The following is a 21455-nucleotide window of genomic DNA, read 5'->3' as shown; positions in this document are numbered from 1 at the left end:
GTTCTGTTCAAGCAGAAAAACCTTGACAACATCTGAGAGAATTAGAATCTTGAAAGTAGCAAAAACATTGTGGCTGACTTGTTGCAAGATATGCTAAGCCAAACATCAGGAAAAACCTCAGTGCCTAAGGAAAAAGTTATTTGAAAGTTATCCTTTGCTTACAATACACCCTTGCATCTGTGACGTGCTGTCATAATGTGCTTATTTTGGTATCTGGAAGGTCCTCTTCTAGATCTCCCTTACTTTTTAATTGTAGAACCAGCATTTTCCAATTTGAGAGATGTATAAATTTGAGGTCTGACTTCAAGATGCTAATGACTATTGTATTTCTCTATTTTTGAAAGAAGAAATACAATTTCACTTCAGCACACCTTGTAGCAGAGATGAGAGAGCACTGAACTTTCTCTTGAAAGCACTCAGTTGCCTGCGTTCTTGGATGACACGAAAAATGAGAATAACTTGCCAAAATATAGCAGTATGGATAAAGAAACAGTTTAATTTTATCTTTTTTTGTTGTTACAATATAATTCAAAGACAGTCTCTATTTCCCTATTATGTAGAGTCTAAATTAAACCTGTCAATATTTATTAGACAAATCAATGGTTTGCTTAGGCTAACTGAAGTTTTATGGTACCATTCAGGCACATGTGTGTACATAGTAGTACTCATGTAAACAATAGCAAGGGAAAATACAAGCAGTGTTTCACTTAGGCCTTATATGAAATCAGCTTAGTATAGCAAGTCAACTTTACAGTGTAAATCTGAATGAGAATAACAGGATTAAAACTTTCCAAGTTTTATTTTGAAGTGAAACTCTTAAAGCATAAGAGGAAGAAAAAAGAGGTTTGAAATTTTAATGCAGTCCTGACCACCACATCATTTTTCTTCAGTTTGGTAGAGGAAATTTAATTAGCAACACCAGTTACACGTTTTGCCTGTCTCGGTCACCACGGCCAATACAAGCATGCAGAGTGACTGTATAAGAGAACCACACCATGGATGGTCCTACAGCAGACTAACAAAACTAAATACATTTTACTACCTCCAGAATACAGCCCTCCTACCTGCAGTACAAACTTACCAAAATCAAGTAACCTAGTCTATACAAGGCAAGTTATAGCTACATGTATAGACAGTAACTAAAGCTACTTTCATTCAGACAACATCTCATGCAATTACCCTGCTGACAATTACATACAATGATAAACATAAGACAAAAGGAGCTGCTGAAGAATACAGCTGTTGAAGTACTTAAGCTTAGTCTATTTTCTCATTGTTTAAATTCCCTTTACATCCAGGTGGTACAGTTGCTTGAGGTGTGCTTGATTCATATAAAGAAAAATAGAATTTAAGGCATGTTTAGTATATTATGAAAAAAGACTTATTAAAAATAACTGGACTCCCTTCTTTCCAAGTAAATATAACATAGAAAACAAAGTGTAGATTACAGAAACTAGTGGAGTTAGCCCATTCTGACCTGCTTAAAGAAATAAAAAGAGGGCTCCTGGCAACCTCAGAGAGAAACAACCAGCTAACTTAGCTAAGCAAAATTCATTTAACAGAAGAACACTGCTAGTGCTTTTAGACCCTGAATTAATGTACGCTGAGCAGTATGTCTGCTATATTCATCTCTAAAACATTTAGTTCTATCATTCTAGACATAACACAATTAAGCAGCACTCATGGAAATTGTCAGTTATTGCAAATCTGCAAACACAACTTGAAATAAACATCTGACAGGGAACAGAAGCATGAATCCAAATCTTTCTGTCAAATAATATAATTCAGGTGAATGAAGAAAAACAAAGCAATGTATGTTGAAAACATGATTAACTCTTGCAAACAATCAGGTTCAGTATCTCAGGTACTTAATGTTTTTACTAGGAATACAAGCAAAGACTCTGGTAGTATGTTATGTAGTGTAACATGAGTATTTATGAGATACAGTCTGTAAGCGGTTGCCATGAATATGCACAGGTATAAGCCATTGACTTTTCTGCCACAGTTATTCTTTAGAGAAGTTGTGGACTGGAGAACAGCAGACGTCTGCCTTAACAGGACAGAACCTGTCCCCTGTTGTACACAAACCTCCACTGTTAACAAAAAAACAAGTCCAGAAAGTTAGATGTATATCAAGAATATATATGTTCAATAGCATAGTGGAATTGTCCTTTTGGTATTACTAATACTATAGATCCTATTAGTATTTGGATATACGCATACAGGAATATGCACATCCGAAAGTATATCTTTGAAGCCATCTTAAAAAAAATAAAAGCTAAATTAGGAATAAGCTACATTGCAAGAAGCTTCCTGCAGAATTATATATTTAAGGTGATAATCTTTGAACTAAGACTTAATATAGCTACTGCATTAAAAAATGGCTTGCTGTGAAAATCTTAATCTCACTTTTTTCCCCACCCAATCAGACACATCTTCAGGATTGTGATTCAATGATTGTTTAGCAGCAATTTTAGAGAACTGTAAATTCTTTTATTAACAGGCATTATAAACAGATACTACTACTTTTATTTAAAAACCATGAGTGCCACATTGATGAATATACAGCTCATGAATAACTTAAAAGTATTTCCCATATTAAAAGGCAATGCACACAGCATACAAAAAGTATACTAAACAAAGCTATGAGGATACGTGATTGAAGTGTCTAAAATGATATATACAGTGCATAATTAATGTTTTGTTTATATTCAGTACAGGCTTCTGTACTGCCATTCCCATCATGCCTCACTCTCCCCTGACACTGAATTTTGCACTTCTTCCTCCAAAATTGGTACAATCAGGTTATCCTTGGACATCAGATTATACTTCATCACAAACTTAGTGAACCGGTGACACAAGAAAGTTTCATTCTGGAGATGAAAAAAGGGGAAAAAAACAATATACACAGAGGAATATTTTAAACAATCAAGGAGAACATACTGAAAAAAGCCCTGCTTATATGTAATTGCCTCATTAGATTTACAAGCCTTAGAAAGAAGTAGTAATGCTTAAATGGTAAATTTATATTACTTCTTCTAAATCTTCCCTATACTGCTTGCTTATAATTACTGCCATTAAAAAAAAAAACCCACTGAAGTTCAGGCTTAAGTCACAGCTGAATTTAACAGCACTTGGACAAGAATATATTCAAATATCAATGTAGTCCTGATCCACTCTCCAAAAGAAAATTTTAAGGCATTGTGAAAGTCCTCCCACATACACCATCCCCAGCAGAACAGGGCACAACCATTCCATAGCTGTTTCAGCAACCTTAACTGGTTTCCTTTTACATCCAGCTATACTGCTTACTTCCTTTCTATCTATTAATTTCTACTTCTCCATTTAAAAAAAAAAAAGTTGGAATCTACTGGAGGTGCCCAAGCTGCCACCAGTTACTCAAGTTTCTTTGCAGTTTTACAATTTAATTCCTTAACTGTTGTGTAACATATAGGAAACATATACATAAGCAGTACTAACTATACCAAGTGCTTGAATACATTCAGGAATCTTTAAAACAAGATGAATTTGAGTTGTTTGTACAAAACCTCAAATTCTGACCTTTCATCCAAATGAGGGACACCATAACTGGGTAAACTAATTACATAAATTAATTTTCATTTATATATATGCATGTATAACAGCATTTCAGTTCTTACAAAACTGTAATCTACTACAATCAATACTTCACTTGAATGCAGATCTTCTGGCAGGATTAAAAGAAAACATGTAACACAATTACATCACAACTGTAACTTCAGTAAATGCCCTTCTTTCAAGATGTAATTTGAAACTACTTACTTCATATTCATCAAATATCTGCCGGTGATGAAAATAAGCATGTGAAAATATTCTGTAAATCCTTCGGCACACTGATCCTAATTTGGCTACAGAGGATTCCTTTATGCTAACCCTGTAAGCACCAGGAGAAAGGTTACAAAACAGGTCTACTGAAACGACTACCAAGATATATGTTGACATGAATTCTGATTGTTAAACTATACTATATAATTGCACGTGAAATTTAGACTTAAGTGTTGCAGATATCTGTGTCTGCAATTGCTTATTTTTGGAAGGAAAATAATAATGCTGATGCATACTCCAAATTTACAAATTGTACTCCAATTACCAAAAAAGTTTTGCCTGTAGTTAAACATCATCAGTTATTCTGGTAAGGGCTGGATTTCTGGTTTCTAGCATTGATGGGCAAAGGGAAAAAGACTTCCAGTTGTACCTCCTTGCCAATACTGGGTTCCTAGAGAAGCACAGTTTTGACTTCTCCAGTTTTAGGTTTCCATGATCCAACACGTGGGCTGCTCATTCAGTACACTCAGTCTCTTGTCTTCTGTGGTCACTGATGTCCCACAGTAGATTGGTGTTGGCTTCTGGAGGCTTTCAGTGCTGTAGTGTTCAAGTCCTTCGAGTCACTGCATCTCTCTCTAAAGGCCATCCTGTTATTTAGGTTGGCACTACTCCAATGGAAGCCCCGTAACACCAACAGATAATAGTAAAACAGTTTCCACCTAAAAAGCACCCGCCAGCTCCAGTAAATGGCAAACTATTTGAATGGGGAGGAATTCTTCCTTGGCTTAAAAGTGACAACAGGCCTACCATCAAGTGACACATGCTGCAGGACTTCTGGTATTTTCCATGGTAGTCCATGAAAAATGCATTACACCTTTCAATGTGCTTTGTAAGTGTTTAGGTGCCACCTACTCCCTTCCCTCCTCCCAAGAGAAAGCATTTTTACCTGCTGGGGAAATATTTATTGCTATTCAGAAGACATGCAGCTCCATCAAGTGTGTGTCTGGTGTAGTCTATAGCAGGACACTACAAAAATAGACAGTGAGTGAGCACATGTATGACTGCATGCATGACACTGTCATATAACTTGTTTGAAGAGAAACATTTTAATTATGCTTCCTGATGCTTTTAACTTCACTGGTCATTTTTACTCCCAGAAGTTTCACATAGCTTCTCTGAAGGTCTAAGTACATTTCCTCCTTAAGTGAGCTACTTCTTTCTTCTGTTTCACAACCCATGTAAATTATTTCAAGAAAAAAGTTACTATGGAAATGTGATTATGCATGAGTAATGAATTTTATGCATTTCCTTAAGTAAAGCTGTATAGTAAGAACACATACTGGAAGTACACTGAAAGGAAAGACGATCATTCCCTCACAGTTCATTTGTTTCCCACAGAGTTAAGTTGCCAGATGCTTTCTTTTACAGCCTAAATTAACACCTTATCAAAAAACCTCAACCAAAACAAAAAACCCCAAACCTGCACCTAAGTATATCAATGCTTTTTATCTTGGCAAAGAAAACCAAAATCATTAGTGTTAGCTAAGTGTATAACAAGCCAAGCCCTGGCTCTGGAATCAAGTACACGTAGAGGAGAAGGAAGAAAGTAAAGATGAACTGAGACAGACTGAGAGCAGGAACGTCTGTCCATTTTGCCATTCCCCAGTTTCAGGAGGAAGACTTCTCAGTTGTACATTTTTGTCAGCAGTTCAGGGTTGCATCACCCACTATCTGACCATTAGTTGATAGCTATTATTGACATGGAAAACAGTAGATGAATGATGTGTGTTCAGAGATAAAAAGCAGCCTGAAATTCTCCAGTCTAGCTGAGTAAAACAGACTTGCTGCATGCCAATATACTGAGTGAGGACGAGGGCAAAAAGGAGGGAGTGGGAAAGAAGCTGGCCTTCAGACCTAAATCAAGGCATCTAGGGAAATGAAAAAAAAACAAAAAAAAGCTTACAGGAAAAAAAGGGTAAGGTTAAGAAGAAACAATACCTTATTCTGGAAGGTGAAATACAAAGATAAATACGACAGACTGCACTATCACCATAACCAATAGCAACAGAGAAAGACCTTCTGAAGGCAAAAAAAAATAAAAGATGTATTAAGTGGTTCAATAGGAGATCTGAACAAAGTTTAAAGTAATTGGACACTCAGGAAGACAAGTTACTGCCATGCTGATAACCCACTCGACATACAGTATTTTTATGACTCCACTACCTTTTAGGAGCAACTTCCCCAAGAACGTGCACACGCGGTCACTTTCAGAGTGTCAGGCTTATATGCCTAGTGCTATGGATTGAGGCCAAAGTTTGAAGAAGACAGCCTATTCTCAGCGTGCACTCTTCTTTCAATTAAACAAAGACCTTTTTCCATTGAGTTTCAGGCTGTCTCAACACAAATTAAGGGAGAAAAGAGGGGAATGCGCAAAGTCTCTAATACTGCAGTAAAAAGCAGTTTGTTCCTACCTCATCCCGTTCTTTTGTAAACCTCTACAGAATGGGAAAGAAGGAAACCTCAAGTGATATTCTTAACCCACATAAGCTCTCAGTTTGACTAAGCAGCCAGCTATAATGGCCTCCCTATGAGCACATGAAATGTGAAAGAAAATCCTACATAAATGGGGTCACTTTGCCAAAATACATCCATACCTCTTTGGGAGTTTTATGAGCTGCACAAAGGAAAATCCATTGTTCAGTTGCTGTCATCTGAGTACATGTGTCTGGGTGACATTCACTCTGTTAAAACAATTGTTCAGTTATGAAAACCACCCAACAGCAAAAAGGAGCTGATCTTTTCAAATCACTTCCTTGCCATGTTCCCCACCAAAAAGCGTTTTTTGCTAGAAGTCTTTAAAACCCTAAAATACTCTTACCTCAAACCACTGCTTAAGTCTATGTGTATCAATTTAGAAGAAAGCTCTGCAAACTCTGCATCTTACAATACAAAAAGAGTCTCCTCCCTGACGCAACATAAAAATAGCAAGAAAAGAATTACCTGAAGCTTGACAGCTAGTCCATTGAGCTCAAGGCAGAATTGTCTAAAAAAATTTGAACACAGCAGCATCAAAATCAACAATTTGTTTTCCCACTGGAAACATCTAATAAAAAGCAAGGTTATACATTCTGATCTTCTTCACAGATCTCTCAACATTTTTGGAAATTATTCTTGTAAAGTGAAAAAAATACATCAGACCATGAAAAAAATCATAGTTAAAGAATACCATCAAATAGTTTCACCTGATGTCACACCTGAAAAGGCAACAGGCTAGGAATTAACACACTATAGAAGGACTACAAGTTGAGAGAAACAGAATTCACACCAGCATATTTTTTTTACTCAGCAAAACAATTATATTTTAATTCTTACATGACACTAGAGGCTGAGCTTAACAAATAATTTAGTGGAAGTATTTAAGATACCAACTCTGTTATGGAAGAAAGTGCTATTTCACAAATACAGGTAAAAAAAATTAAAAGAACACTTCAAGAAAATTACTTTCTTAAGAGTGCAAGTTTTAAATTCATATAGCTTGGATCATTCCATCCTTCTAAGGTTTACTTCCTCCGGATCAATCAAGTGGCTAATATCCCACCACAGATCATTATAGTGGGACTTCTAGAAATACTGCTTTCACTAGAATGTACCTGAAAGTGCATTCTTTAACTTAAGAGAATTCACCCCTCCATCCTACAAGAAAAACTTCAATAAGTTTTCCAAAAGTGACAAGTATTTAGTGACAAGTCACTTCTATGAATCTACAATGATTTTTGGTGTCTGTGAAAGGATAGGAAATTCTTAAAATGTCTTTTGCAATTGCATGTACTTTTTCCTCTTCTGAGGATTCCTTGTGTCTTATTGGAACTGTTCCCGACCAGAGGAGAGAAAAAGGAAACAGGAGGCAAAAAGTCAGGATATATAAGTCTACGAGTAGCTTAGAACTATTCTTATTCCTGAAAGCATATTTGATAGTTAGAAGACACACTTAAAAGAAAAAAAAAAAAAAAATCAGGACACAAGGATACTAAAGTAATGCCAGGAAAAAAGGATTACTACATATGTATTAACAGGGTGTGAACCTACACTACAACTGAAAAATACTTTCAGGTACAAACCACGTAGGCTGAACGTATTTATTATACTGCATAAAACAAACTGAGAGAAGGACAAAAAGTTTTGAGTTTCCTTACAACTAGAAAAAGAACTGCAAGACATAGGTACTCTTGCTTTCCCAGCTAAAGCCTATTTTGCTGCAAGTTTCAGAAAAAGCACTGGGAGCATCTGGAAATCACATTCTCAATTAGTGCAGATGAAGAACTGATGATACTAGGAGAAAGTGCTATGGAAATTCATGACTATATTTTCATATTCAAAACATGCTAGTACAACTTTGGAAGTGAGGTACAAACATTTTCTTAAAAAACATCAAACTCACTAGATCAGAGCGAATCATAAATCTTTAGAAAGAACAAGAAAGTCAGATAATAATTAATACCAAAGTATAAAAATATTTAATAGTAGAAATATCAAGTTTCATTTAAGTTACCTTTGATCTGTCTTATTAAAAAAGACTCACTACCACTATCAATGAACAAACTTAGAATTGGGACACTAGGTTGACAAAAGATGGATTCTTACCTTAAATGTTCATACTTCCATACACCTTCATCCTGGCCTTCAGGAGGTTCAAGGATCTTGTCAATGTTGGAACAGTCTGCCCTTATGTTTTGCTGAATATACTGGGGGGGGGGAAACAAATCTAGATCTTGTTGCAATTATAGTAAGACAGTATATTTAGGACATTACGTCTTTGAGGGACTTACTTTTTCTCTTTACTTAAGAAGTGATTGATGGACTAAAAAGTTAAAGAGTAGATGGGCAGGGTAAGAAAATTGTTATAAAAAATGCCAGATCTGAAAAATGCCTCTCCTCAATTAGAAAAAGTAAAAGAATGGGTAAATTTTACAGCTTTTTTACAACATCCATCTCAAAACAAAAGAACCCCGCAGGAAGCCCCACTATTTTCTTATATCTGATTTGTTTAAACCAGACATGGGAATTCTAGTTATTTCTGCATACAAAATTAATAATTACAATTTTTTAAATATATGTAGGGTGCTTATGAAATTCACTCCTGTGCAGCAACATACTAAGCAGATAAATAGCATGCCCTGTTCTCTGGGTTTTTTTCTTTTTACCAAAATACAAAACTTGGGAAACTGAACTTATTAGCAACATTTCACATAAGTAAGAATACCTGCTGAACAGCTAATGTACTATCCATTTCTTCAAAGGATTCATCAGGCCAATTGTAGAAATCCTGTTAGAAAAAGTTCAAACCAGTTTAACAAAAATAGAGGGGGAAGAAGAAAAGCGCACAACCTACAATAAGCTTGAACATGCAGGGAAACAGATGTAGTTTGTACAATTACAGGAAGCTCCATCTTAACAGAAGCAGCACATAATCTTGGCAAGAACAGGGTGTAATGGGTCTTGTGCTTGTAATGTTAAAATAGTAGAACATCTTGAAAGGAAAGTTCTGTGTGACTTGGCATACTATAAACATCGTCTCTCCCCCACATCTTGCTGTAACACCTATATAGCCTGTATCTCTTAAATATTTGCATACAGTGCCCATTTCACATCTTAGACCATGTAAGAATGGGGAAGAAAAGAGGTCTGTAGAGAGTAGCATTATACAATGGTTATAAAACTAAAAATCCCAATATATTCTACTAGTAACACACCACTGAAAACATCTTCTCTAAACTGAGATAATATAATGCACTGTTGTCCTGACTTGGTACTGCATTCTCTTGGTATGCTCAGTATGCTGCATAACCGGATGGTTATCAGCTCTGCTAACCCACCATGTTTAATATGGTTAATGATAAAACCCTCCTGAAGTTTCACCTCAGATCCAGCTGTACTTCACTGTTCTGCAGCAATTCACATCTGCTGCAACTACGATCATCCCAGACATATGCATTTTCTTACTTTGCATTTTTCACATCTAAAATTTAGTGCTGCTCTCTCCTACTATCCAGAGATACTGCACATCAGCCTCCCATAGCCATCCTAGTAGACACAGTGACTCAATGAAAATGTTCCAACTGTGAAGCTTAGCAATCTGTTCTTGAGAGAATACGGTCATCTCTAGAGAAAGTATCTATCGTGAATATCCAGTGTTGAGATATCATTAAGTAATTGTATTTAGATACTGAATAGCTATACCGCAGTGTCATCCAAAATTATAAATACAGCCACAAAAAAAAATCCTATGATTGCATCACTATATACAAAATTCTTCAACCTGCATGAACTTTATGCTTTATAATATTTGACCAAATCTAGGTCTATGTCCAGCTTACTGTTTTTCAGAATAACCCAAATTTATCAAAAAGAAGGCACACGATGTTCCACTTCCTTCGTAGATTAAACACGTATAGAATGAACTGATTTACAGGGTTGTGTAATAATTTTACCTCTGTACATTACAACAAAGAACGGGAGGAGAAAAGAGATGCATTCTCCTGCAACATCATGTCATACACTGCGCCGTTTCGGACCACGAGCTCTCCTCACAAAAGCAGAGTGAAAAAGTCTTGCATAAAGGCCTCACAGCAGATTACATCTCTGAAATAATCTAAAAAAATGTAGCTTACATGTTTGAGATGTACCTTTTCAAGAGGACCTTGAAAGCCCAGAAATAAGTCAATTTCGTTTTGATTAAGAGAAAGGATTTGACAACAACCCAGGTTCACTTTGGGAGGAGTGCAGCAGGTTACGTAAGGGAAGGATGACTGATCTCTCCGGATGAGCAGGCCAGGTATCGTCTATCTGACAATGCACAACTCCCAGCCGAAGTCCATTTGTATGGCCACAGAGTGACCTCACTCGGCTGATGATGTATTTAGCATTTTAATAGCAACAACAGCAACGCATCGGCAGTATTAGAAAAACAGCCCTGCCCGAAGAAAGCCTGAGATCTGGGAAGCAGCACTTTTGCCTCAGCTAATGCCCGCTTATTTCACACCGGTGCTCGCCCGCGCCGCCGGCACCGACACGGGGGGAGCGCGCCGCCGCCGACAGCCACCACGCTGCGGGACGCGGCTCGGTCCCGGCGGCCGGCCGGACGCCACACGACTTTCGCTCCTCAACCGGAGCCTGGAAACCCCAGGGAAGGACGGCGCTCGCCCCGCCGGAAAGCCGCGGGGGAGCCCGTGCCGCAGCGACCTTTTTCCCCGGGGCCCGGCAGGCAACGGCTCCGTCGGGAAGGCGGCCGCCGCCGCGGCCCGACCCGCCCCGGCCCGCTCCCCCGCGGCCGCGTCTCGCCCAGGCCGCGGGGAACAAAGCGATCCCGCGGAGCGGGGCCCGCCGCCGCAGTCTGCCCGCCCCGGAGGCCCGGCGGGCAGCGCTGGGCCCCGGGAGGCCCGGCGATGCCCGCGGCGACGCCCCGGCAGCCAGCTGGGCCCGGCGCCTCGGCGGCGGCGGCGCTGCCCGTCCCCGCCCGCGAGCCGGCCGCGGGCCGCGCGGCCGGCGCCTCACCTGGGCCTTGGTGCCCGGCCTGTTCCGCCTCAGCACTGCCGTCCCCTCCGCCATGACCATAGTGACAGCGACGCCAGGACCCGGATGCGGCAGCGCCGGGCGGGGCGGCGGGCGAGGGGGAGGAACGGGCGCTGCAGCCGCGGCCGCCGCCGGAGGGAGGGAGCGAGGGGAGGGGCGGAACCGCCACGGGCGAGCAACGGCCGCCGCGCGGCGGGGAGCGGGAACAGCGGCGGGGTGGCGCTTCTCGCGAGAGGAGACGTGAGGCGGCCCTGAGGGGCGGCGAGGCGGGGCCGGGGCCGGGCCGGGGGCGCGGCCCTGGCCCTGGCCCCGGCCCCGGCCCGGGTACGTGCTCTTCCTTCTCCCGGCCGCGGGGGTGCGCGGAAGAGCCGTCCCCCGCGCGCGCGGGGCTGGAGGCCCGCGGAGGCCGCGGCCGCTTCCCCGTCTGCTCGGGCCTCTCTGTGGCGCAGAGCCGTGCGGGCAGCCTCTTCGAAAGCAGAGCTTTCCTGTGAGACTTACATTCGTGAGGTACACCACCACCACCACCACCACACACCCACACCCGGGAGATGGGGACAGTTCCAATGGCGGTTCCTGCCACTTTCTGTCCATCCAGGTCTCTCGGTGCCTGCCCGAGGAAGCGTGAGCGGCATAGCGAGGCCGCTTCCACGAGGACAGCGCTGTAGCAGTGAGCAGAGCTGTTGCTTTTGTGAGATGAAGTCTGCAGAGATTAACGAGCTGACTGGTTGTTGAGAAAATGCATTCTTCCGATTTCATCCCGTTTCATCGGTATTCCTCTGTCAGCACCTGACTGTGCATGCTCTCCCACAACATCAGCCCTCGCTTGCTCTATACAAGTCTCTGCACAACACAACTGAGTCTGTACAGTTTTGTACAACATAAACCGTAAGGGTGTGAATTTTTATTTAAAGTCCTATATTGAAGAGAGATGGTTGTTAAGGCTAAGAATAATGAATAAAAAAAACCCCAACAACAGTGATTTGGGGCAAAACACTTCAGACAAAGTAGGTATGAAGCCTTTCTAGGTCTTCAAAGGCAGGATTGCCAGACTCACGAGTTCTGTGTACAGAGGTCAGATACTGCTGTGCTAATGGAAAACAGAGTTAGCTCAGGTTTCAAGGTTTACTAAGTTGGGTGTTACATGTGTTGACTGTATTTGGGAAGAAAACATATAAAAGGCACTGTTGGCTTATAGTTGGCTGACAAGTAGGTCCCTCTTACAAGCCAGTAGACATTTTGGAAGACTAGAGTGCCTCATATTTCTGTAGGATAAGTGAGAAGAAAATGATTTGGAGACTGCTCTGTTTCTAGGGAATAGACCGTAGGAAGGAATACGGAATTGCTAAGTCAGAGTGAATTGCTTCTGTCTGTGAGCATGAATGATGGAGCAACAAGGTAAAGATGAGATACCTCCCCTTATACAATCAATAAATACATGGTTGCAGTTGTGTCTTGTGTCCTGAAAAGTGGAGAATGCTGGTACCTGATGCTGCCCCTAATTCCAATGTATTACAGAGTGAATGCTAGGTGTGGTTTCCCTCACTCAGTCAATTAATTTGCTCTAAATAACATGCACGTTAACATGTGCATGTTAAAACCTCTACCCAATGAGAGTTAGAGTACATGAAACGTTTCTGGATTGAAAGCATTGAAAAATCTCTAATTAGTTTTTCCCATCAGAAAGCAAGTTGTATTTTGAATACTTGTTTTGCTTGGGCAATGCCATGGCCAGGATCCTGCCTTGTTCTGGAGGCCAGGTTAGAGCTGAAAACTGGACAATGTGTGAGCAATGAGAAATAGGTAACGGGGTCATCTGCCCGGGTGCACACACCCAGCTAACCAGCAGTTTATGGTGACAGCAAAGGCAGCTCTGTTCATGTTACACTGTAACACAGAGGTGGCATTCCTAACTTTAGGCACCTGAGTTCAGTTTGCATTAGTTACTTTTTTACTCCTGGTCAGCATTCCTGCCCCTGAGATGTTAGCTATTTGAGTCATGTGGTGAAACTGAGCAGTTTTGTGTAAGAAACCATGAAAAAGTTAATGTTGGGAGAAATTGGTGCATTACAATGAAGGGTACACAAATGTCCTATTACCTCATTAGATTAGCTGTAATCCAACATTAATTTTTTATGAGATTGATATTATAATTAGCCAGTCCCAAAATAAAAGCAATTCTAGCTGTTTAAGTCCCTTAAAATTCAGCAGCTTGTTTGGGTTTTTTTTTGTTTGGTTTGGTTTTTTTTTTTTTTCCTTTTTCTATCATCATATTCAAGGTTTAACTGATATCTAAAGCACAGAAGAGTTGGGGATTTGACATTTCCATTTGTCCCTGACTTTTGTTTCATGGACATCTTGCTTCTAAAATGGAAATAAATCTCACTGTGAAGAAATATGTCTCAGGGAGAAATATGTATCTGCTAGTTCAGTCTGAAACTGGCTCGTGGGTTTGCAGAAAAAGGAAAGCAATCTGCAGTGTTTCTTAATGAAGGTGTTAAAGCCTGTAGGTCTCTCCTGTTGCCCCTTGATAATTAACCATGTATTCCTGAAAGCTGCTCATTATTTTTGTTTTATTGGATTTCAAGTTGTTTTTAAACAAAATCTGATCAACAGTAATTTCACTGTTTAGTTTTCACCTGGTCCTCATTGCCTCATGACCTTCAAGAGTGAAAAATGGAATATTTGGCCAAAATCTTACTGAGTATTCCTGTGCTGTTAGGGACCTGGCCTTCCTTTCTTCTCTGCTAGTAGGTAGAAGATTCATCCGTTTCTTCCTATGGCAGGATAACATAATGAGGACGTTTTTCTGAAAACAGTATAGCTGCTGCTAATGGAAGTTGCTCTGAAATGTTAAGAAAGGAAAGTAGCAAAAGTAGATGGGAGTCCATCTTTTTTACCTGTGATTCAGACAGCCTGAGGAAAGGCTGGGAGGGACTGTATTCCCTTGCCAAAACCAGGTAGGGCAATATGTAACATTTTTGCCAAAACTGAAGCTTTGAAATAGTCTAGAAAACAGTGGAATAAAGAAGTCTAAATTCCTACAGGAACAACATAGCAAAGAAAAGAGCATTTGTGATTGATTCTGTCCTCCTCTATAGAACCTGAGGGATATGGAATTTGGCATGCCATCATGGACGAAGAAACAGGAACAGCAGATGGATTGCCTTGGCTATGTAAGTCACCTTGTCCTTGCTTGCAGTGATAGCCTCATGGTGCAAGAATAAAATGTTCTCTGTCCGTCGATCCAGCGGATGTTCAAGTGTGTCCTCCGTTTGATTAGGCCTAGGAATGCTTTCCCCCCCCCATCCATAAATTAATTATTTCCATGAAGGTTTTCAGGAAAATGTGACTTTTGTTTTCAATCAGTTATGTAAACACTAGTAGATACAGCCATTCTAAATATTTTATTAAATAAGCATGATATCAAGCTGCTGAAAATCTGTTGGGGCTAAAAGCATGGGTCAGAGATAAGAGTTGGGGGAGACAGACTCGCGTGGTGCACGCTCGGCAGCACTGCAGTGCGAGTTCAGTGTAATCCTGCTGGAGCGTGGGCTGGTGCACTGGTGCTGCCTTGGTTGAGAAGTACAGTGCTTGGGGATGAAGGCAAGTAGTTCAAGTAGTAAGGGGATATGTGCTACCTCTGGGTCACCTGCCCGCAGATCACACCCCCACAGATTGTAGTGGCTCCTCATACAGAAGAACTGTAAACACCGTGAAATTCTTTGCTGAGTGGGGATCCTATGTAATTCATGTGTCTAAAAGACATTCTTGAAAGAAATGCTGATATGTTAGGCCTAAACATTTCTCTCGTTGGAAGTCGATTCCTACCGTCGTCTTCTCATTGAGATGGGGTGTAGTTCCGTAGTAACTCCTGTTAAACACCTTCCCCTCTTTGGTATGTGAATACACCAGAATACCTACCTTATCATGGAAGATAAAGGCATGCTTGCTCTAGTGGAAGATAATGCTTCTCAATCAGTTTGTGTTTCATTACACAATCGTCTTTCAAGATACTTGTAGTGTGATAATCTTAAGTTTCAGCTGTAAAGTGCACTGCTGTAAATGCTGAAGTAGAACTCCAATAGGGCAGATTTCAAGAACTAGGGCTTTTATACTAAAACATATTGGTTTTTAATTTAATTTAGCATCTTCCCTGTTAGCACATATTTCAGTGGGAGTTTAACCACCTGCAGAGTGTAACTTCTGCCTGGTTTGCCTACAGCTCCAAAGCCAGTAGATGGTAACCAGCCAACAAGCAGCACACCCCACAACTATGGGAAGCAAAGGATATTACAGCCAGGATTGTCAAATGTAGCTCCTAATGGAATAGCTGGGTGATAGTTGGCATCTAGGCAAAGAAGTGGCTCCAGCTCAACTCTGTGCTGAAGTTTAGCTGTTGGGGGAAGGGACCCAAAACTGCCCCAGCAGAAAATATTTTCAGAATATGTCAAAGCTGAAGTCCCCCACTGCAGCTACTGAGGTATTTTTCATTACAGCCCTTTCCTGGTATCTCCAGAATAAGCCTCATAGTGTATCTATCTATCTAGCAATGTTGATCTCCTAACAACTTGAACAGAATGAGAAAGAAGTACCATTCAGCTACTGCTATTAAAGTTGCAGTAGCAGTAAGTCATATACTGATTTATTTCACATAAGATTACATCAAAACATTTTAAGGCAGTGTATGTTCTTAAACTGCACTGGATCAATGTATACATACCAACTTTGAAAGCATCATTAGGAACACAGTGTATAAAGTGCAGGTTTGTGTACTCCTGCATGAACAACTGTGAATCCTTTTCCAAGGCAAGACAGGGTGGTTAGAAATATGCAAATTTGATTGCTTCAGCATTACTTAAGTAAATGCTCTCTACTAAGTTATATGAAAGCTGGAGATCTGGCCTGAGACAGTAATCAGTAACGAAATTTGCTTTAATTTAACGAAATCAGCCCCAATTCTGCCTGATTGATTAACTGCTGGCGGGAAGTTACTTGTCTTCTATTGGCAAAATTCAGTGAGAGATATGTGATTCTTATCTGCTTCATCTGTGAACTGGATGATTTTGTTCTAGCACAGGTGTGACTAGTACCAAGCTCCTTTTAGACTGCTGTGGGACAGGCCATTTGTAGCAGGGTGGTTTGTGTGCATTAACCTTCCAGCACACACGTCTTAACTTCTTTTGTCTTAGCAATAGCTAAAAACCCGTGTTATCTTAAGATAAAGTTCGATGTGCAAGGGAGCTAGCTGAAAGTCCCCTTCATCGCTGCATCTGTGCGATAACCCTTTTAAACTCATCTCCCAACTTCATACAAGTTTAGGGAAAATGATGTATTAATACAATTGAATTGTTTCAGAGAGATTAGTTCATTACACAATTGAGACTCAGTTTCACTGAGCAATAGCAGAAACTGAGACAGAAGCAGAATAGTTTTAGAAGTTTATTGTAAAGACCTTTACAATCTCAGTACAGAGATAAGGATATAAAATGATGTTTGGAATAATTAAGGCTGGTTGGTGGTCATCTGAATTTCACTGTTCAATGGAACTCAAGCAAGAGCAACTGATTTCTGACTGTACATATTTTTATTTGTTCCATCACTACAGTAAGATCACAAGTTATTTCAGAGACTCAATGCCTACTTATTATAAAACAAAGGACATTATTTACATGATGAAAGAAAAATTTCAGCATTTTTGTGGAATGGATGACTGATACTGCAACAGGTTTAGTCCACGTATTTCCCAAGAATGTCACCATCTCTAAACAAGTAGTAGTCCTGCAAAGAAAAGAAATATTAGTACCTGTCATATCAGTTGTTTTTTCAGTTGTTTTGCAAATACTGTCTTGTTCTGAAGTCAGGGATACCACAGTCATGAAGTACAAAATCAAAAGTGAGCTAACCACAACTAGCTCTACATGTTGACTTCTTCAAAAGACTTTTTTGTTCATAAGATACTCTTTGGGAAAGCTACCAAATTACTATTTTTAGTAGTAGGAAGTGCAAGAACCATCAGAAGACAGTTCTGCAAGCTTTCCCTGTCAAAAACAAGGATACCCCCAGTAATTTCAAAGCCTTTTAGGGTTCCCTCTAATACATGACTGGCATATAGAGCCACTTAGTCCACTCAGCAAAGGTCACGCCAGAGGTTTCCTTGGTTACTTCCTTTTAAGCAGGGGTGGAAGTAGCAAGTACTACAGGTACCAGAAGCTGGCTGGATTCAGCTGCTCCCATTTGAATACCAACAACTGCATTCCTTGAATGCCGCTAACGCTATGAAGTAACTACAGTATTTATCACCGGCAGTATGGCATTTTAGGAACCAGCTTAATTTGCATTCACAAAGTTGGGAAACCTACCTTATCTTCTAGTACAATCTTAGTACCACCATATTCTGGTAGCAAAACCTTTTCACCAACTTTTACACTCACTGGCTGAATCTCACCATTCTGAAAGAAAAAAAGAAATCCTTAGTTTTCCACAATATAGACAGATATAATAAAATTCAAACTACAATGATCCATCCACGTATAAAACATTCAGGAAATCACAACTACTCTGTGTTTTCATTGTATAGCGAAACTAGAATATACAGGTTTACTAGGAAAAGCACACCAGTCAATTGTCAAGCATGGGAGTCCTGCAATATTCAGGCAGCAGAACTACAGTCATTTTCTGAATATAAGTAATTTTCATTTAGTTTTGAGTGTAAATACAACTGTGAGGTCTTTGCTTGACATACTGAATAGGCCTTCACTTAAAGAAAAAAAACACCCAAGAAACCTGAGAAATTAAGTGACAGACCATCAAACCCCCTTCTAAAATGAAGAGAGAAAGTCCATTTCCATATTCTACAGCCAAGGCTAATTTATCCAAGTGCCAGTTAAAAGTACCTTCCCATCTTTGTTACTTTGATGCACCATTTCACAATATAAAGCTTTAAAAATCAGGTATTGACACAAACCAGCATGATATGTATGGAGGGACCCATGGTAAAGAAGAAGTCTGAGTCAACATGCCCTAGTTGAAATTTAACCTGTTTTCCACTGTTGCTACTAACTGAATACTACTCTGGTGGGGAAAAACCCATTCTGATGCTGAAGCCCATAGCCATTGGCAGTCTTGTGAAGACTGTCTTTTTTTATGATCCCAGACACGTATTCAACATTCAAAATTAACAAAAAATTATTTCTTTTGATTCATGTTTTTCTTTTGTCCAGTAAGCCTAATCCCGATGGACAATGATACTTTGCACAGCACATGACAGCAAATGCCACTTCTGGGACTCCACCCTGCTCACAAGTCACAGAAATTCGGGCATGTAATCATTTTAACAAAGAAGGCTGCCAGTCCTCCAAGGTTTTGGCTGAGAAGTGATGAAACAAGATATCCCCCAAAACACTCTTCACATATTTAAAACTAAAAAAACCCCAATCAAAATTTAAAAAAAAAACCAAAACCACACAACAAACAAACACCCAAACACCAAACGCCCCCCCCCCAACCAAAAACCCAACACCACCAAAACCCACACCATTACTTTACAAGCAGTTTAAAGCTGCTGATAAATGTCAATAAATAATACTGATTTTTAAAAGGCAAGTATTCTCCCTTTTACAAATGATGGAAGGAATGCTGGAATTCAAAGTCAGAGCCAGTCAGGAGAACTTGAGATTTCTACCTCCTCTTTGAACCTGTACTTCCAACTTCAGTTGTTGCCATCATCCATTTTGGTGAGGTATCACTGCATTTACACTGCAACCATCCCTTTCTTATGATAATATTCCAGCTACCTCCACACCATTGCTAATTCTACCCAAATGTAACGGTTCAGGGTATTTACCTTTCCTCTGGCTCCCGATCCAATTGCTACTACTGTCGCTTGTAGCACCTTCCCTTGAGCTTTTTCTGGAATCATGATGCCTCCTTTGGTTACTGTCTCAGCCGCACATCGTTCAACCAGAACGCGATCAAAGAGGGGAAGAAATTTCCTAAATGCTTTTCCTGCCTGTGGAAGTAATTGTACATTGTAACATGAGGCACATTACAACAAAAATGCAATTAAAAAGAGTTAAAAAAAAAACCCCAAACAAAGTGATTTCTCTTTTGAGAGAAATTAACATTTAAGAAAACTGCTAGCATTGATTTTTAATAGTAGCAAACATATGCCACCTTTGATTGCATCAGAAATTGCTAAAGACCCAAGCAGATGCTGGGCAATCCTGACAGTTCAGCCGCAGGAAGATGTACTTCAGCTGGGGGAATAAACTGTCACCAGACAGAGCAACCACCTCCTCCGGCTGAAAAGCTCCACAGGCTTTTAATCCCAAACCCTTAGTTAGAGCATAATTATTGATTATATGAACCATATTTATTCAGATGATTAGGGACCTCCTGGGACAGTTGCATTTTTATTCCTGTAGCGGATTGTTTTATAGTAAAGAAGCTAAAGTCTAGCCAGGTACCCCATGTCAGTCTTCTTCAGGTACTTTCAAGCCTTAGCATTTCACATAACGACACACAGCCTCCAAAGTTTGAAATCTGAAGTGAGAGTGCTCTTACTTTATTGACCTCTAAACACAGACTGCAACTTTACAAGAAGCTTTAGGTTTAAGCTCCTAAAAATAGGGAGGTAGGCATACTTCTACCTTGACTGCTTCAGTATCTGCCTCTACTTAAACAGAGTTAGGGTGGGTTGGGGGTTTTTTTGGTTTGGGGTTTTTCTGCAATTACTTACTGCTGCTTGGCTGATAAATGCAAGTGCCGAACCCCAACAAGTTGCAGGGGTCAGGAAGAAGGAACTTGCTTTGATTTAGAAGGAAAGATATGGCGACTTGCCAAGTCACATGGAGGTAGTGCTCCACTAGACAGGTACCCAGAGCCCACACTCGTAGAAACAACTAGAAACAAAGGCCCGGCATCCACAAGCCCTTTACTGACACGCACCAATATACACACAGGCTTTAAAATAGGGAGAAAACAAAATTACAGGCAGAGCACGAAGAGCAGAAGACAGCACATGAGAGATGCGTGTCCCTCCAGCTACCCTTACTACCACAACGATGCAAAACAGCAGAGGGAAAAGCCTGCCGCTTGGGATCATCTTTGTTCGGTGAAGATAACGTCTCTGACCGCCTTTTTTTGGAGATGGCCCATGCTTCACAGGACGAAGCAGCCAGACGTACGACCACGGAGAAGGAGCGCGGCACAAAACGTCTCGGCTTCCCCCGCAGGCTCCGCCGGGAAGCACCGCGGCGCGGGACACTCCCGGTACCCCAGGCCGGCGACAGCCTTTCGCCCAAGCGGCCGGGAAACCACGGGCAGCACCCGCGCAGCCCCGGCCCGCAGCCGCCGCGCCGGCCGCTCTAACCCTCCCTACCCCGCGCACTACCCGTGACCTTGCGGCGCTACCGGACCGCTGCGGACATCCCCTGCAAGGAGCGGCCCACCGCCGCGAGCCCATCACCTCCCTCCCTCGGCTCAGCCCAGCCCCGCGGCAGGCCGAGGAAACACCCGGGCGCGGCCGCGGGCTGCTCAGAGGCCCCGGCGGCGAAGCGCCCGCGGCAGCGAAGCGGGCCCGCCACCGGGCCCCGCGGGGATTGTCGTCCATCCCCCCCCTCCCCCCGTCGCGCCGCTGGGCACGCCGGGCCGGTGCGCGGGCGGCGGGCACTCACCATGACGGCCGCTGTACTCCCCGCCACCAAGTGACCCTTCCGCCGCAGGCGCACGTGAGAAAGGTCACCGCCAGCGCATGCGCGCCCGTGCCCCCGCCCCGGGGCGGGGCCCGTTCCCCCGCCCCGGCCCCAGCCCGCTTTAATTCCGCCGGTTATTTTTCGGCCCCGGGGACACGTCCCGTTTCCGGAGGCGGCTGGCACCCCGGCAGGCGCCGCGAACCGCGCTGCGCGGCGCCTGCCGGCTCCCGGGGTCGGCTACCCGCCCGGAAGTGAGGTCAGCTCAACTTTGACCTTCAGCGAGCATGAGCGTTCCAGAAGGTTCTGGAATTGGCGGGCCCCGGAACCTGAGTGGTTCACGCTGGAGCTGGCCGCGCATGCGCATAGCGCGGCCGGCGCCCCAGCGCCGCA

General features: G+C 41.8%; 1 protein-coding gene across 6 annotated transcripts; it reads right to left on the bottom strand.

Annotated features, from left to right (window-relative positions):
- Positions 1 to 780: 780 nt before the first annotated feature.
- LOC128144133 (MOB-like protein phocein) lies at positions 781 to 21332 on the bottom strand. Of its 6 annotated transcripts, XM_052792545.1 has the most exons (9): positions 21048 to 21332; positions 19217 to 19381; positions 9065 to 9127; positions 8446 to 8546; positions 6805 to 6847; positions 6459 to 6545; positions 4751 to 4830; positions 3802 to 3913; positions 781 to 2873 (listed from the first exon to the last, which is right to left on the bottom strand). In XM_052792545.1, exons 1-9 carry the CDS (start codon positions 21048 to 21050, stop codon positions 2742 to 2744), a joined length of 786 nt encoding a protein of 261 aa, XP_052648505.1. In that variant the 5' UTR covers positions 21051 to 21332; the 3' UTR covers positions 781 to 2741. The 6 variants fall into 6 exon arrangements, with proteins under 6 accessions (XP_052648505.1, XP_052648499.1, XP_052648502.1 ...); XM_052792539.1 differs by lacking the exons at positions 19217 to 19381; positions 21048 to 21332 and adding an exon at positions 11356 to 11514; XM_052792542.1 differs by lacking the exons at positions 19217 to 19381; positions 21048 to 21332 and adding an exon at positions 10488 to 10935.
- Positions 21333 to 21455: the final 123 nt, after the last annotated feature.

Source organism: Harpia harpyja, chromosome 7 (genome assembly GCF_026419915.1).
Source record: "Harpia harpyja isolate bHarHar1 chromosome 7, bHarHar1 primary haplotype, whole genome shotgun sequence".
Classification (NCBI taxonomy): domain Eukaryota; kingdom Metazoa; phylum Chordata; class Aves; order Accipitriformes; family Accipitridae; genus Harpia; species Harpia harpyja.
This window is presented reverse-complemented; position numbering and strand designations above follow the sequence as displayed.

Coding starts and splice junctions, on each gene's coding strand:
- LOC128144133 (XM_052792545.1), bottom strand. Junction 8,547..9,064: donor GTACATTAGCTGTTCAGCAG/GTATTCTTACTT, acceptor CCCCCCCCCCAG/TATATTCAGCAAAACATAAG. Junction 4,831..6,458: donor CTCATAAAACTCCCAAAGAG/GTATGGATGTAT, acceptor CTATTTTTGTAG/TGTCCTGCTATAGACTACAC.